Genomic DNA, 13,645 nt, shown 5'->3' with positions numbered 1-13,645 from the left:
GGAGCATGGGGGGGCGTGTCCCCGGGAAGACGCACTGAGTGACGCCAGCAAGGTGTTTAATGTGCAGAAGGAAATTATTGAGCTTAATGCAGCAACAGAAACTGTTTAAAACGGGGCATAGAAAAAGGGACGAGGAGAAAAAATGTCCCCTGGGACAGCGTGGGGCGCTCTGACGGGTAGTTGTGGTTTGGAGGGAGCGGATGTAGAGCAGAGATACCTGCAGATGCAGCAGTGGCTGAAATTTTTCCAAATTTGATGCAAACTGTAAACTCAGCGATTCAAGGTGAACCCCAAGCAGAATAAACAAAGAAAACTACATAAAGGCACATCAGAATCAAATTGCTGGAAACCAGCAATGAAGAGAAAACTCTCCCTGGCGGCCAGGGGAGAAAAGGCTCATTACATTAAAAGGAGCGAAGAGAAGATGATTATAGAGTTCTGATCAAAAACCGAGCCAGCTACTGTGTAGTAGAGTGGCAGTTTTGAAAGTGATTACAGGCAAAAATCCTGGACCCAGCAAAAATATCCTTCAAAAGTGAAGGGAAAAAGCTTTCAGGCAGACAAAAGCTCAGAGAGTTCATTGCCAGCAGGCCTGCACTGCAAGGAGTGTTAAAGGACAGTCTTTAAGGGGAAGCGTGGAAATTTAGATCTGCCCAAAGAAATTAAGAGCTCTAGGAATGCTAAATATGTGGGTAGGTATAAATGACATTTTCACTGATTTCTTTGAAATGACATCCCCTTGTCTTTAATAGATAACGAACTGTTTAAAGCAAAAACAGTAACAATGGGTTGTGAAATGTATTACGTGGAGGTAAAACGTGCGCCATGGGTAACTCAGAGGATGGCAGCAGAGCACCGGGAGCGCGCCACTGTAAGGCACGCGTGCTGTGTGGGACGTGGCGTGATGTTATTCGAAGGTAGACTGTGACAAGCTAATAAAAGTATGTAGTAAATTCTAGAGCAGTTACCTGGAAAAAACATCAAAACCACAGGGATATAACTAATAAGTCAGTACAGGAGATAAGATAGAATAATAAAAAATACTCCAGAAAAAGACAGAAGAGGAAAAATGAACAAAGAACAGATGGGGCAAATACAGAATAACTCATGAGATGGCAGGTTTGAACTCAACAGTATTAGCAATTGTGCTAAGCATGTGACCTTAACATACGACCTAAACCGATGGTTTTCCACCAGTGTGCCACAAGAATTTTTGAAGCGTGCAGTACCTGAGTGTTTAGTCAGAGGCACTGACTTCTTTTCCCTTAGATTGTCGTATTAAAAAATGGCAGTAGAAGAAAACTAAAAATGGATCTGCCTTTTGACCCAGCAATTCCATTGCTGGGACTCTATCCTAAGAACACTAAAACACCAATCCAAAAGAACCTTTGCACCCCGATGTTCATAGCAGCACAATTTACAATAGCTAGGTGCTGGAAGCAACCTAGATGCCCATCAGTAAATGAATGGATCAAAAAATTATGGTACATTTACACAATGGAATTCTATGCAGCAGAAAGAAAGAAGGAGCTCCTACCCTTTGCAACAGCATGGATGGAGCTGGAAAGCATTATGCTAAGTGAAACAAGCCAGGCAGTGAAAGACAAATACCACATGATATCACCTTTAACAGGAATCTAAACAACAAAACAAAACAAAACAAAAAACTAGCAAAATATAACCAAAGACACTGAAATAGGGGATAGTCTCACAGTGGCCAGAGGGGAGAGAAGAGGGAATTTCAGGGGGGAATGGGTAGGGATTACAGGGACAAATTTGGAGGACACATGGACAAAAACTAGGGGTGGGGGGTAATGGGGGGAAGGGGGGAGGGTTGGGTGGAGGGGCTGGAACGGGAGTAGGGGGGAGAAAACTGTACTTGAACAATGATTGAAATTAAAAAAAAAAAAAAGAAGAAAATGTAAAAAAAAAAAAAAAATGGCAGTAGCCAACACAACAGTAGTCGTCCGGTGTGAATACCCTGCCTTGAATCATAAATACAGGTCACATAGTAGAGTTGCATCTTATTGGTCGCGTTGCATAATAAGGTTGTGTCTGATTGGTTAATTCTTGGCACTAGAAATCCTTTTATACAAGTATAGGCATCTGATTTTTTAAAAAGTCATTTTGGAGCAAAAAAAGGTAGGTAATTACTATTATTTTTTGTAAGTCAGTCAAAATTATACCTTTTTTTTCTCAGATCGGCAAAAAAAATGCATTTTTTGGTGTGGTGCACAATTTTAGTAATTAGTTTATGTGTGCGTGCCATGGGATGAAGATGGTTAGAAATTGCTGATCTAAAAACTTGGATGAATGGCCATTGTCAGACTGTTTAAAAACTTCGAGATCCAGTTAAATTAAATGCTGTTTACAGGAAACTTACTGTAATTGTAGTACACAGTAAGTTGAAAAGTAAAAGAACCAAAATATTTCCACGAAAACATTAATCAGGAAGGTGGGTTGGCTCTATTCATCTCAGACTGGTAGACGTCAGAAGCAGGAGAATTCCCGGGGGCAGAGTCGCATTTCAGTCTGTGAAGAGTTCAGCTCATCAAGAGGGCTGTCACTTGTAACTGCGTGTGCAACTAAAAACAGCCTCAAAATCATGAAGCGAACTTGACAGAACTGAAAAGGAAAATCGACAGATCCACTTTCCTAGTTGGAGATTTCTTCATGCCTTTCTCAGTAATTGGTGAAACAAGGAGACAAAAATCGATTGGAATTTGAAGGTCACTATTGATCAGCTTCAGTGTCAGCTGTAGACTGTCTAACAACCGGAGCACACATTTTGTTACGTGCACTTGAACCGTCTTTCATACTGTTTTTGTACAGCCCTCCAGCTAAGGGTGAGTTTTGCATTTTTAAAGCGTTAAACATTTAAGAAAAAGAATACCAGGGACCGCACGTGGCTGCAAACCCTGGAATCTTGTATGACTGGCTCCGTATGGAAAGTTTGCCGGCACCTGCCCTGACGTCAGGCTCAGTGAAAGCAGTCTTACGCCGACGGTCCTGTGTGGAACTCGGGGACAGGCAGACCTGTCTGCAGTGCAGGAAGCGTGCCGGTGGCCAGCTGGGGAGGAGGGTGGAGAGCAGGGCCTCAGGCACCCCCGGAGCGATGGGGCCGCACATGGGCACACCCTCGTCACGAGAACCATCGCGAGGTGAATCCTTGTTGAGGGTGCAGGTGCCCATTTCAGTGGGAAAATTCTACAGCATTCTCTCCCTCAGAATTCAACATCTATTTACGTGGAAACAACATCAAATCTTTTTGAAATGGACATAGATCACTAGTTAGATGTTATCCGCAAATAAGACAGTTTCCTTCTTTAATTCTCCAATAATGGCTACCTCCTTGCTCATTGCAGCTTTTCAATGACTATTGCCTACTCTGTACTTAGACTGTGCTCTCAGAGTGACCATACATGCTACTGTTAATGGACTGGAGTCTTTAATGCGTGCACACACACACTTCCGACAGAATGTAGAAATGGAGGGAATCGGTGAAAACCACTGACGTGACGCATGGGGTTGTCACTGCCGGAAACCAGCAGGACTCAGTGCACTGTGTGCCAGCCGTGCAGCTTGTGAGGTGTCGAGGTTGATCGTCCCAGTGCGAGGAAATGCCTCGTAAGCGCTTTATGAATGTGAAGTCTTGGGACCTGAACCCAATGGGTGTATCTCAGGACGTGAACCTACTGCAGTCAGTGATTTGGGGGCGGGGGGCGGGTAATATTTTATAATGACATAGCACACAGACTCATTAAACTCTGAAGCTGATCTTCATCAACATGAATGTCAAAGTTTATTTTGGAAGTAATGTGGGGGTTTTTAAATTACTCTGTATGAGATGGCAAGCTGGTCCTGTTTACATTTGTTGGGGCAGTGAAAGAACAGTGGTCTTCTGCCAGCAGACCCATTTCTGACGAGTTTTTTAAAAAATTGCTTTTGGTTTTACCGTGATCTCAAAACCAAAGGAATTAGCCATTGAGTCACTTACGGCATTTTATAAAACTAGTCATATATTCAAGTCCCTCCCAGAATACACTGTTCGGTGCCATTGTTAGAATAATACTTAATTGGGTATTTCTTATGAAATAATTTGAGGTTGACTTCAGCTGTTGTGTCTGGAGAGTTGACCGAGTTGCACGGCCCTGAAAATGAGACACACAGGTCAGCGGCCTGTGAAGCCCCTTCAGACTGAGGCTGGGGGGTGCACGTCTTCACCAACACGCCGTGTGCCTTGTTTCTCCGCAGGGAGTTCACTGTCGAGACCGAAGGGAAGACGTTCCAGTTAACCAAAGACATGGTCGGTGTGAAGAGATTCCAGAAAACACTATACGGTAAATTTGTGAAAACAGTTAAGAAGCAAAAAATATCATCACTCCTTAAAGGTTTTTTTTTTTTTTTTTACTTTATGACAGCAATTTTACTGAAATTTTGAAGAGGAAAGATAAGTTCTTAATGTCACAGCCTTAATTGTGATGAACATGTTTAAAGCATTATCTTGGGCCTTTTTAAAAAGATGTAATTGTACTCATTCTGGAGAATAATTTATAGTGCCACCTTTCTATTCCCCGTGACCTGAGGTGAGTACGAAGGAGACCTCTGATTAAAAAGGTGTTTTCTTCATTTTAAGGAAAAGTGCTTTGGTTTCTTAAGTAAGAGAGGATTTCACTCCTTCTGCTTTTGTTGGCAAATTTATTTGTTAAAATTCCCTTAGACGAATGGTCTTTCATGCTTTTTCAAAAGCCAAGGAGATGATCATTTTTTTGTATTGGGTTGGCCAAAGAGTCTGTATTATTTTTTTTTTTTTCCGTAAAATAAAAGGCACATTTCTCATTTCCACCACTAACTTTACCGATTTGGGTGTGTTGAGTCTGTCGGCTCCCTCCCGCTACTGGCTTCTCGTGGGTGGAGGCCGGGGGGGTGGGGGGACTGCCCCTACATCTCCCAGTGCGCGGCAGCCCCCAGCAGAGAGTTCTCCCGCCAGAGCGTGGGCAGGACCGGGAAACTTGGCAGACCCCTGCCGACGTGCTTGATCAGTCACAGCACCTTCTCCATACACCGCACAGACCTTTTTCTGGGTTTCAGTTGGGTTTTTACCTTTCTTGAAATAATGCATAACACGCTGAAAATGTTGTGTATATTCTTCTATCTTCAGTATTAAAATGGCTGCACAGAAATTCCCCAATTTTGATAAGTTTTTTTTAATGCACGCTGATAGGACAGCTGCCACAGTACACTCTGACAGAATTGTTTCGAATGACGTCAGAGACAGCTGAGCGCTGTCAGAGCTGTTACTGTATGGAAAAAACATAGCGGGCTCTGTGGCCCACGCGATGGAAGAAGCTCTGTGGACGGGGACACGTGTGTTTCAGGACATCTGGGAAGCGTGCTCATGGCTAGCAGTGGCCGTGTGAAAGCTCCCGGAAACCAAGCGGGGGTGGGGGATCTGGAAGCCACGGCCGGTGCAGAGAGCAGGCCTGCGCTCCTGCTCGTTTCTGGCACGTCACAGCCGGGCTTGGGCGGGCCCTGAGAGCCGTGTGAGGGAGCTGCCAGGGAGCGGGGTCTCCTCGGCGACCTGCAGCTGCCCAGTTGCAGCCTGGCCGCTGGCTCCGAGCCGCGCCACGCCATTGCTGGGGCGCTGTGGAAAGGGGCAGAAAATGCCTTGATGGTGTTTCCGCAATGCTGTTCTTACTCTGTATCACAGACAAAGGAAATAGCCCCTCTTCCACGTATGTGAGATTTTAGTTCTAGTTGCCTCATTTTCCTGGAAACACAAGCCCTCCAAGGTCAAGGTCAGGTACCTTAGACCTTGACAGCGCTCAGCAGGGCTTCTATGCAGGATAGAATACACTGAGGAGTACCTGTCCTGTATGCACCACGGGGACAGCCTCCCCCCTGGGGCGTGCCGGGGCGGGGGGTGGGGTGGCTGGGAAGTGGCTCTGACTGCCTGCCGGTCCCTGAGCAGACGCTTCTCTGGGGGCCACCTCGCCCCAGGGCCATGGAAACAGTGGCAGTCAGTCACCCGGCTCTCTTAAAGGGTTCTCATCCAGATAGCAAGCAAAACAAACCATTTGATTACTTGTTACGTGTCAGAATTTTAAAAAAAATATTTACTTTTAGAGAGAGGGGGAGGGAGGGAGAAAGGCAATGGGGTTGCCTCTCACACATGCCACAACTGGGGGTCGAAATCAAACCCCAGCCCAGGCATGTGCCTGGGAATTGAACCAGCAACCTTCTGTTTTGTGGGACAAGGCCTAACCAACTGAGCCACACTGGTCAGGGCAGGAATTATTTTTGTTAGTTTTCTCAGCTATTGTGGTAGTTTGTTAATTCTAGCAAAACCTTACAAAAGCTGTAGCGCTTTAACACTGTGCGCAGGCAGGGCAGATGGCAGAGCGTAGCGGCTGCTGCCCAGGGCCTGCCGGCTGGGGAGGACACCCCTCGGTGCCTGGCTTCACCTCCGTGCTATATGAACAGTTCAGTGAGGTGAGGTTTTATTTGTTAACCCAGCTTTCTCTGTAAAGGCACCGTTGGACCGACCCGCAGACAGTGTTCAGGGATGTTCTGATGTCCTCATCCTGGGGCACTCCTAGAACAGAGAGATCCGGGGCGCTGACGGGGGTGGTGGCCGGAGGACGTGCGGGGCACTGTGTGGGGTTCGGGAGTGCGTGGCTGAGCCTCTCTCCCTCTCGCAGTGGAGGAGGTCGTCCCGAATGTCATCGAGCCCTCCTTCGGCCTGGGCAGGATCATGTACACGGTGTTCGAACACACGTTCCACGTGCGCCAGGGGGACGAGCAGAGAACGGTGAGTGGTCCCGGGCGGGTGCTGTCATCGTGGTTGTCTGGCACAGGGTCAGAGGTGAAGTTTGCTGAGGCACGTGGGTGAGACCGAGTGACCGTGCTGAGGGCGCTGCCGCCCGTCTGTGCCTCGCTGTCCGCCGAGCAGAGCAGAGTGGGCCGTGTGTCGCTTCGCTGGAACCGAGGGTGTGCGGTCTGTCCACTGCGCCGAGGCTGTAGCCACCTGGTGCGCTCCTTCCGAGACAGAACGCAGGCCTCCCGGGGATGCCCTCTGTTGCACGGGTGGCAGGAGCGATGTTTCCTGATGTGCTTACGTTTTCCAAAACTGGAAAGGAAGGGATGGCTCGTAGAATTTGGCCACTAGTATTTGGGGCATAGTCCCTCCTACCATTCAAGCATTGCTAACAACCAATGTTTATAAGACGTCTTCGACAATGTCTCAAGTTTTCTTTTGGCTTTGATGCGCCTGAATCACTACCCTGGCTCTCGCTCCATCTCTTCCCGGGGCCTTGCCCGCCTTGCCCGCCTTGCCCCCCTCGCCCCTGTCCGCCTTGCCCCTGCTGGGAGGTTGCAAGTCTTCGTGTGCTGGCCCAGGTGTCCAGGGGAACCGGCTGAGTCTGAGCTGCTGGTGGTGTGTAGCTAGTGAAGTTACTGTGTCGTTCCCTGCCCTAAGGTGGCCTCTTCTCCCGACACTGAAGGGGCAGTTCCTCACCTGTCCCGCGGAGAGGAGGGACCGGGGCCGGACCCCGGCTCGCAGACGCGGGGCCCCCTGGCGGCTTCCCAGCCGCGTGTGTTCTCCTTCGTGTCTAGCTTGCGTCAGGCTTTTCCGTTTGTCTTGTTTTTTTAAAAAAGGTTTTAAAACTTTTAGCTATTCCTTTGACTCGAACAATATTGAGAAAACTAGCGTTTTGATAGCACCTTCAAGGGCTAAGCAGCAGTAAGTTAGCGGCGGTGTTCTGTGAGTCGTAGAGAGAGGTGCTGTCGTAGGGACCAGCTTGCTTGGGCTGTGGGAAGCCAGCGACGTCGTTAAATTGTTAGTGTGTAGTCCCTAAACCCCCTTTCCTGTGAATTTGGTGTAAAAACATTGTCGGTGAGATTAAAAAAAATTTTTTTTGCCCATAAAGGCTGGTCCCCGTTTCTCTGAGCCACGGAACTATCACAGAGTGGGGGCGAGGAGTGGCCTGGCCCCGGCAGCCACGCCGGCAGGGCCTGGGGGTTACTCTCAGCGTGCTGTTCCCCGGGGCCTGACAGCCACAGTTAATCCTTTGGGGTCGGGCTGAACTGGGACCTGTGTCCTTTGTCACTGGGGCCTGTTCATTCTGAGCTCCGTAGTCTGGCCTTCAAGCAAACCTGTCGTATAAATAATATCACTTAAGAGCTGTCTTCAGTTCTCATTTGCAGCCTGAAGTGGCAGGCTAGTCCGCCTTCCACAGACCGCCTCACGCCGTCCCTTCTGGGCAGCTCTGCACCCTGTCTGGGAGCCGCTTCAGAGGGCTGTGCTTTTCGGTGTAGGGACACAGAATATTCCCCCTCGTTTCACATTTCTTCTTTTGGACATACATTGTGAGCTAATGAAACTTTCTGGTTGCTTTCTGCCATGCGGAAACTCTTAGAATGGGGTTTTGTTTCAGGACTCCCCCCGCCCCCCCAACCCCCCCACCAGCCATTCCTGTTTGGTGGTTTGGAGGGAGGTTTTTTAGGGATCTGCACGGGAGGAGGCAAGGAGGTAAGTCTGCTCACGTGGTGCAGAAATCGGCACCTCCTGTGGCAGCGCGGAGAGTGCTCCCACATCATTTCACCTTTCCGGCCAGCGGGGAAGCAGGCAGAGCAGGTGGGGAGACCTGCTGTCTAGATGGAGAAACCAGGGGCCAGAGAGGGCGGGTTCAACAGAGGGGGTCCAGATCCGGAGCTAAAAAGCAGGTCTCTGGTCCTGGCCAGCCTGCAGCGCTCTCGGGTCGCGCTGCTTTTTGTGGTGTGCGATCCGGTGGCTTGCTAATGAAGTTTGGACGTTAGCCCTTGGATTCTTACACACTGACACGCTGGATTTCTCCCTTTCATCTAGTTCTTCAGTTTCCCGGCCGTGGTGGCTCCGTTCAAATGTTCCGTCCTGCCCCTGAGCCAAAACCAGGAGTTCATGCCGTTCGTCAGGGAGTTGTGTAAGCAAATCCAGTGGAGTCATCTTCGTGGGGACACTGTCAAGTAGACTGTATTTTAGATAATGTTTTGGTTTTGGTTTTTAATAAAAAATAAGTGATTTAAGCCTCTGCTCTTATCTCTGAGAGAGTAGCTCAGAGTGTTTGCTCCTGGCATTTGGAGGAGGCAGAGGTGGGCCCTGGAGTAGGATTTAAAGCCCCCTTGTTTCTCCTGTTGACCTCGGCCCTCCGCTCCCCTCACGGGGGACCCCGGCGGACCTGCAGCCCCCGGGCCCACCGCGCTGGCAGGGGTCCTCGTGGTCACCCGGTGTGGCTCCCTTATTTGGGAACTGGGAAACGGGAACAGTTCCATTCATTGAGCAGCTCAGGGTCGTGCAGGGGGAGGTGGTGGGGTGAGGACCGGCCTCAGGCCCCGGCTGTTGGTCTGACGCTCGCCCCCCTGCAGCTGTGGGCAGTGTGGGCGTGAGGGAGGGCCAGGCTCCAGCTCCAGCTCCAGCAGGGGGCTCAGTGAACTCTGAGGAGGTTCCTTAGAACTCTCCTGTCCTAGTTCCTTTTGTAGTCTCCTCGTCTTGTAAGACAACGTTTAGATGACACTGGGACTCTCCCTTGTTCTAGTTTGAATTTCCTTCCTTTGTTTTGCGCAGCGGAAGCCCTGACCAGGAACGGTGTCTCCCACAAAGTGGACGATTCCTCCGGGTCCATCGGAAGACGCTACGCCAGGACTGACGAGATCGGCGTGGCCTTCGGCATCACCATCGACTTCGACACCGTGAACAAGACCCCGCACACTGCGACCCTGCGGGACCGAGACTCCATGCGGCAGATCCGCGCAGAGGTGGCTGACCTGCCCCGGCCCCCGCGGTCTCAGACATGTGTCATGTGTGCTGAGTCCCTCTGGTCGGAGCCGGCTGCCGGGCCCTTACGCTCCCCTTCCTTCCAGACGTCTGAGTCTAATTGCCGGCTCGAATCAGACGGTGCACAGGCGCCCGGGGCCCCTTGCTCTCATTATGAAAATACCCATTATCACTCCTCATGTTTTATGGCTGTTTGGATCACCCTGGGCTCAGTCTCCGGCAGGTTGCTTTTATGGGCGTTTGTTTGTTTACTCGGGCAGGAGAACTAGGATCCCGAGTGGCTCTGAGAGGCTCAGACATTTTCGTCTTTACATTTCTGTATAAATGTGCACCCGTGTAGGTATAAACTTCTCCGTGCTAATCTGTTTAAAACAACGCATACATTTTAGTAGACTTCCCCACGAGAAAGGAATAGTGGAGACAGGAAAAGTGCAGAAGGGGAGGCCGGAGTGGCCGGGGTCACTGACAGCGCCCGACTAACTCATCCATCGCGGGCAGGTCTGCATCAGAGCCCGGTAGCCGCTCAGCTGGACGCAGACAGTCAGCCGCAGGGAAACCGGGAAGAGCCTGCTTTTCCCAGGGGAGTTTACGGTCCGATTCGGAGGTCGCAGGTGGCTGGCTTGTCTTTCTGCACACCCACATCTGCCTCCCTGGGCCCACGTCCCACGTCTCCGCGGTTCTCTCGGGTGGTCTCTGGGCCCCCTGGGGACGTGCCTGACAAGCAGAATCTCTGCCCCAGACCCACCGAAGCAGAAGCAGGGGTGGGGGTGGGGCTGGGGAGGGGGGGGAGCGGGTAGAACAGTTTCATCAAGATCTCCAGAGGGATCGGGTACGGCTGAGGGACAGGCTGGCCCCGGTTGGGGCTGGCTCGTGTCCCATCCCCCCTCGCTCGTGTTACATGAGTGACCCCCGTTCTGAGAGCTAAATGAACACACGTGAAGTGGCTGTAACAGACGCAGATAGCTAGAACTGTCAGGAAAGGCCCTGTGGGCCTGGCGGCACTGCGGGCCGGCAGAAGAGCAGGGACCCGGGTGTGGGGGGTGGCAGGGGGTGCTGCACAGGGAGGGACAGGAAACACTGCGGGGACCAGCGTGCAGGGGTCCCGTCGTCGTGTAAGCACTGGTTTGGCACAGAGAGGTTCCTGAGCTCAGGGTGGGTCCTTCTCCACAGTCTCACCGAGTTGGCTGACTCTGGGCTTTCTCTCTCCTTCCCCCAGGTCTCCGAACTGCCCAGCGTGGTCCGAGACCTGGCCAACGGCAGCATCACGTGGGCCGATGTGGAGGCCAGGTACCCTCTCTTTGAAGGGCAAGAAACTGGAAAAAAAGAGACAATCGAGGATTGAGGACATTTTCGGCAACTTTTGACCATTTGCACTAAAAAAATAAAACCTTAAACTCTGACCATGTCCACTTCACAAACACACCGCGTGGTGGTTGCTCCCGGGGACCGCACTCCCCCTCCCCCGGTGGCCGCCGAGCGCGCCCATCAAAGCGCAGGCGTTCCGACCCAGCCCGCCCTCGCGCGCTCTTGCTGCGTTCCCAGCAGAGCTGCTGCTCCCGCCTGCGGACCGGCGCCGTCACAGCACACTGTCCACACACGGGTACGCTCTTTCGTCAGCAGCTTTATTGGGGCGCCATTTCCATGCCCTAAAACTCAGCCACGTGAAGTGAAGTGTGTGATCCAGCGATGTTTAGCATGCTTACGGAGTTGTACAGCCACCACCACACTCCGGTGGTAGAGCATTTCCGTCACTCCCAAAGGAGGTCTCCGTGCACTTAGCACACCCACAGCCCAGCCGCAGCCCCATGCGTCCCCCAATCCGCTCTCTGTCTCTGGGGACCGCCTTTTCTGTTCCTTCTCTTCTTGGGAGGAAGGGGTGCACGGTGCCGAGCAGGCGGCTGTGGACCTGCCTGTGGGGAAGCCGAGGCGGTGGGGGATGCTCCTCGGGCCGGGTCTGCAGGAGGCGGTGCGCGGGCAGGAGCTGCACTTGCACATGGCTCCCCGGGTCACCCTGGAAGTCACCGAACTCCTGATGCAACAGGACCCCCCCTCTGTCTGGTCTGACTTAGCAATTCTCAGCCACCACGGGGTCTTCATTCCATCCTAGGAGTGTTTTGAGGGGCTTTCCCTTCATTTGTGGGTGGCATCCTCAGAGCACACAGGTGTACCTGTCAGGAGGAAGAATCCAAGGCTGCGTGAGTGTGCACAGCCGTTTATTTGCGGAGTTGAGACCTTGCTTAGTGTCCCTGCCTCCTCTCACGAGGCACGGGGAAGGGAGGGACGACCCCTGACCTCCGGGGTGTTTGCCCTGTCGTGTGGAACCCCTGGGACCACTCTCCTTTGCATCTCCTGTCCTGTGGTGCCCGTCACAGTGCTGTGCAGTGAGGCCCTCGGCGTGCAGATTGGCTGAGCCCTGACTTTCTGAACAAACCTCTTCAGACAGTCCTATACTGGAACTTACTCCTCTTCTGTCTGGTGCTTTTTAAAAGCATTCATTGTTAGGAGGAACTAGGTTTTAAATACACTTCAGTTTTCATTTTCTAGGGAATTCCTTTGATCTCAAATCCCTTACAGCTGTTAACTCGGCATGTGCTCCAGCTTTCTCCCGCGGGAGAAGCCTCTCCGCCTTCCCATTCACGTGCTTCCTGCTGCAGCCAGCCCCGCCGCCTCCACAGTCGGCTCTGGCGCACTCTTGGGTGAAAAACACGTTTCGTACGCGGTGGGGTTTGCCTGCTTCGGGTCATAAAGGCGCTGAAACCGAAGCTCCTTTCACTTTTCACTGGCAACTGCGTTCGTCACGAGACAGGTGCTGAATGTTAAAGCCGCGAGCCCTCCCTTTCTCTGCACGCCACCCCCCGCCCTGGCCACGTGTCTGTGCGGTGACGGGTCGCCCGAGCGGGGAGGCGGGCGCAGGGGGGCTCTCCGGGTGGGTTTGTGCCGTGTGTGCCGCTGCGGAGCTCAAGCAGGCGAGGCTGTTCTCTCAAGGAAGAGGCTCTGCCCGGGAGTTGTGTGCGCTCACACGCACACACAGCTCCGTTACTCGAGCCCGGTGTGTGGTTAAATAAAAGCCAAGCACTTTCTAGCTTGATGTTCGGTGAGGCCTTTGTTATTTCCAAGTTTGGTGTGTTGGCCTGGCCTAGCGCAGGGAGGGCCAGACAAAGCACCGTCTCAGAGAAACTACTCCCAAAACCACTCTGTGCAGGTAGTAACGGGGAGGGGTCAGGTCCTGGCTGTCCCCATGGACTGTGGGTAAGAACACGGGTGCTGCTATAACGTTGATCTGGGGCCGGGGTTCGGGGCACTCAGTGAGACACTGTTATGTCGAGAACCTCAGTATTGCCTGGCAGCCCGTAACAGTGGACACTGAGTGCAGGTGCGTGTCTCCGAAGCAGGACGCATGCCCAGTCACGTGAACGTAGGGATGATCTGGGTCCTTGTGTGAGACGGCACCATAGATGCCAGGTGTCCGAACTTCTCTGTGACAACAGTTTGGGAAGGCTTTTTTTTTTTCCATAAATCACTTGAAATAGGTTCATTCTCGAGAGCCAAGGATGTCCAACCTTTGGGCATCTCTGGGCCACCCTGGAAGAAGAGTTCTCCTGGGCCACTCAGGAAACACACACACTAACGAAAACTGATGAGCAAAAAAAAAAAAAAAGGTTTTAAGTAAATTCACGATTTCTTGTTGGGCTGCATTCATAGCCATGCCAGGCCGTGTGCAGCCTGCAGGCCCTGGGTGGGTGGGACACCTGATAATCTAGATTTAGACCTTCATTTACTGTTCCCTTAACCAGCACGGACTTGGGGGAATGGCAGTGGCTGTCTGAGCCAGTG

General features: G+C 51.8%; 1 protein-coding gene and 1 long non-coding RNA gene across 2 annotated transcripts in view; both read left to right on the top strand.

Moving 5' to 3' along the window:
- The window catches only part of GARS1 (glycyl-tRNA synthetase 1), a 44,368-nt gene extending 33,139 nt beyond the window's left edge, over nt 1–11,229 (top strand). The window contains exons 13-17 of the mRNA XM_028525505.2: nt 4,255–4,340; nt 6,702–6,811; nt 8,867–8,960; nt 9,602–9,792; nt 11,028–11,229. Of these exons, the coding sequence (XP_028381306.1) occupies nt 4,255–4,340; nt 6,702–6,811; nt 8,867–8,960; nt 9,602–9,792; nt 11,028–11,153 (607 nt within the window). The 3' untranslated portion in view covers nt 11,154–11,229. The remainder of the gene's footprint in view (nt 1–4,254; nt 4,341–6,701; nt 6,812–8,866; nt 8,961–9,601; nt 9,793–11,027) is intronic.
- On the top strand, nt 34–2,712 carry LOC118497027. Its single transcript, XR_004899569.1, has 2 exons — nt 34–1,291; nt 1,946–2,712. It is a non-coding gene; the product is annotated as an uncharacterized LOC118497027 (long non-coding RNA).
- Nucleotides 11,230–13,645: the final 2,416 nt, after the last annotated feature.

Source organism: Phyllostomus discolor, chromosome 10 (assembly GCF_004126475.2).
Source record: "Phyllostomus discolor isolate MPI-MPIP mPhyDis1 chromosome 10, mPhyDis1.pri.v3, whole genome shotgun sequence".
In the NCBI taxonomy this organism is placed as follows: domain Eukaryota; kingdom Metazoa; phylum Chordata; class Mammalia; order Chiroptera; family Phyllostomidae; genus Phyllostomus; species Phyllostomus discolor.
The sequence above is the reverse complement of the archived record's forward strand: the minus strand, read 5'-3'. Positions and strand labels throughout refer to the sequence as shown.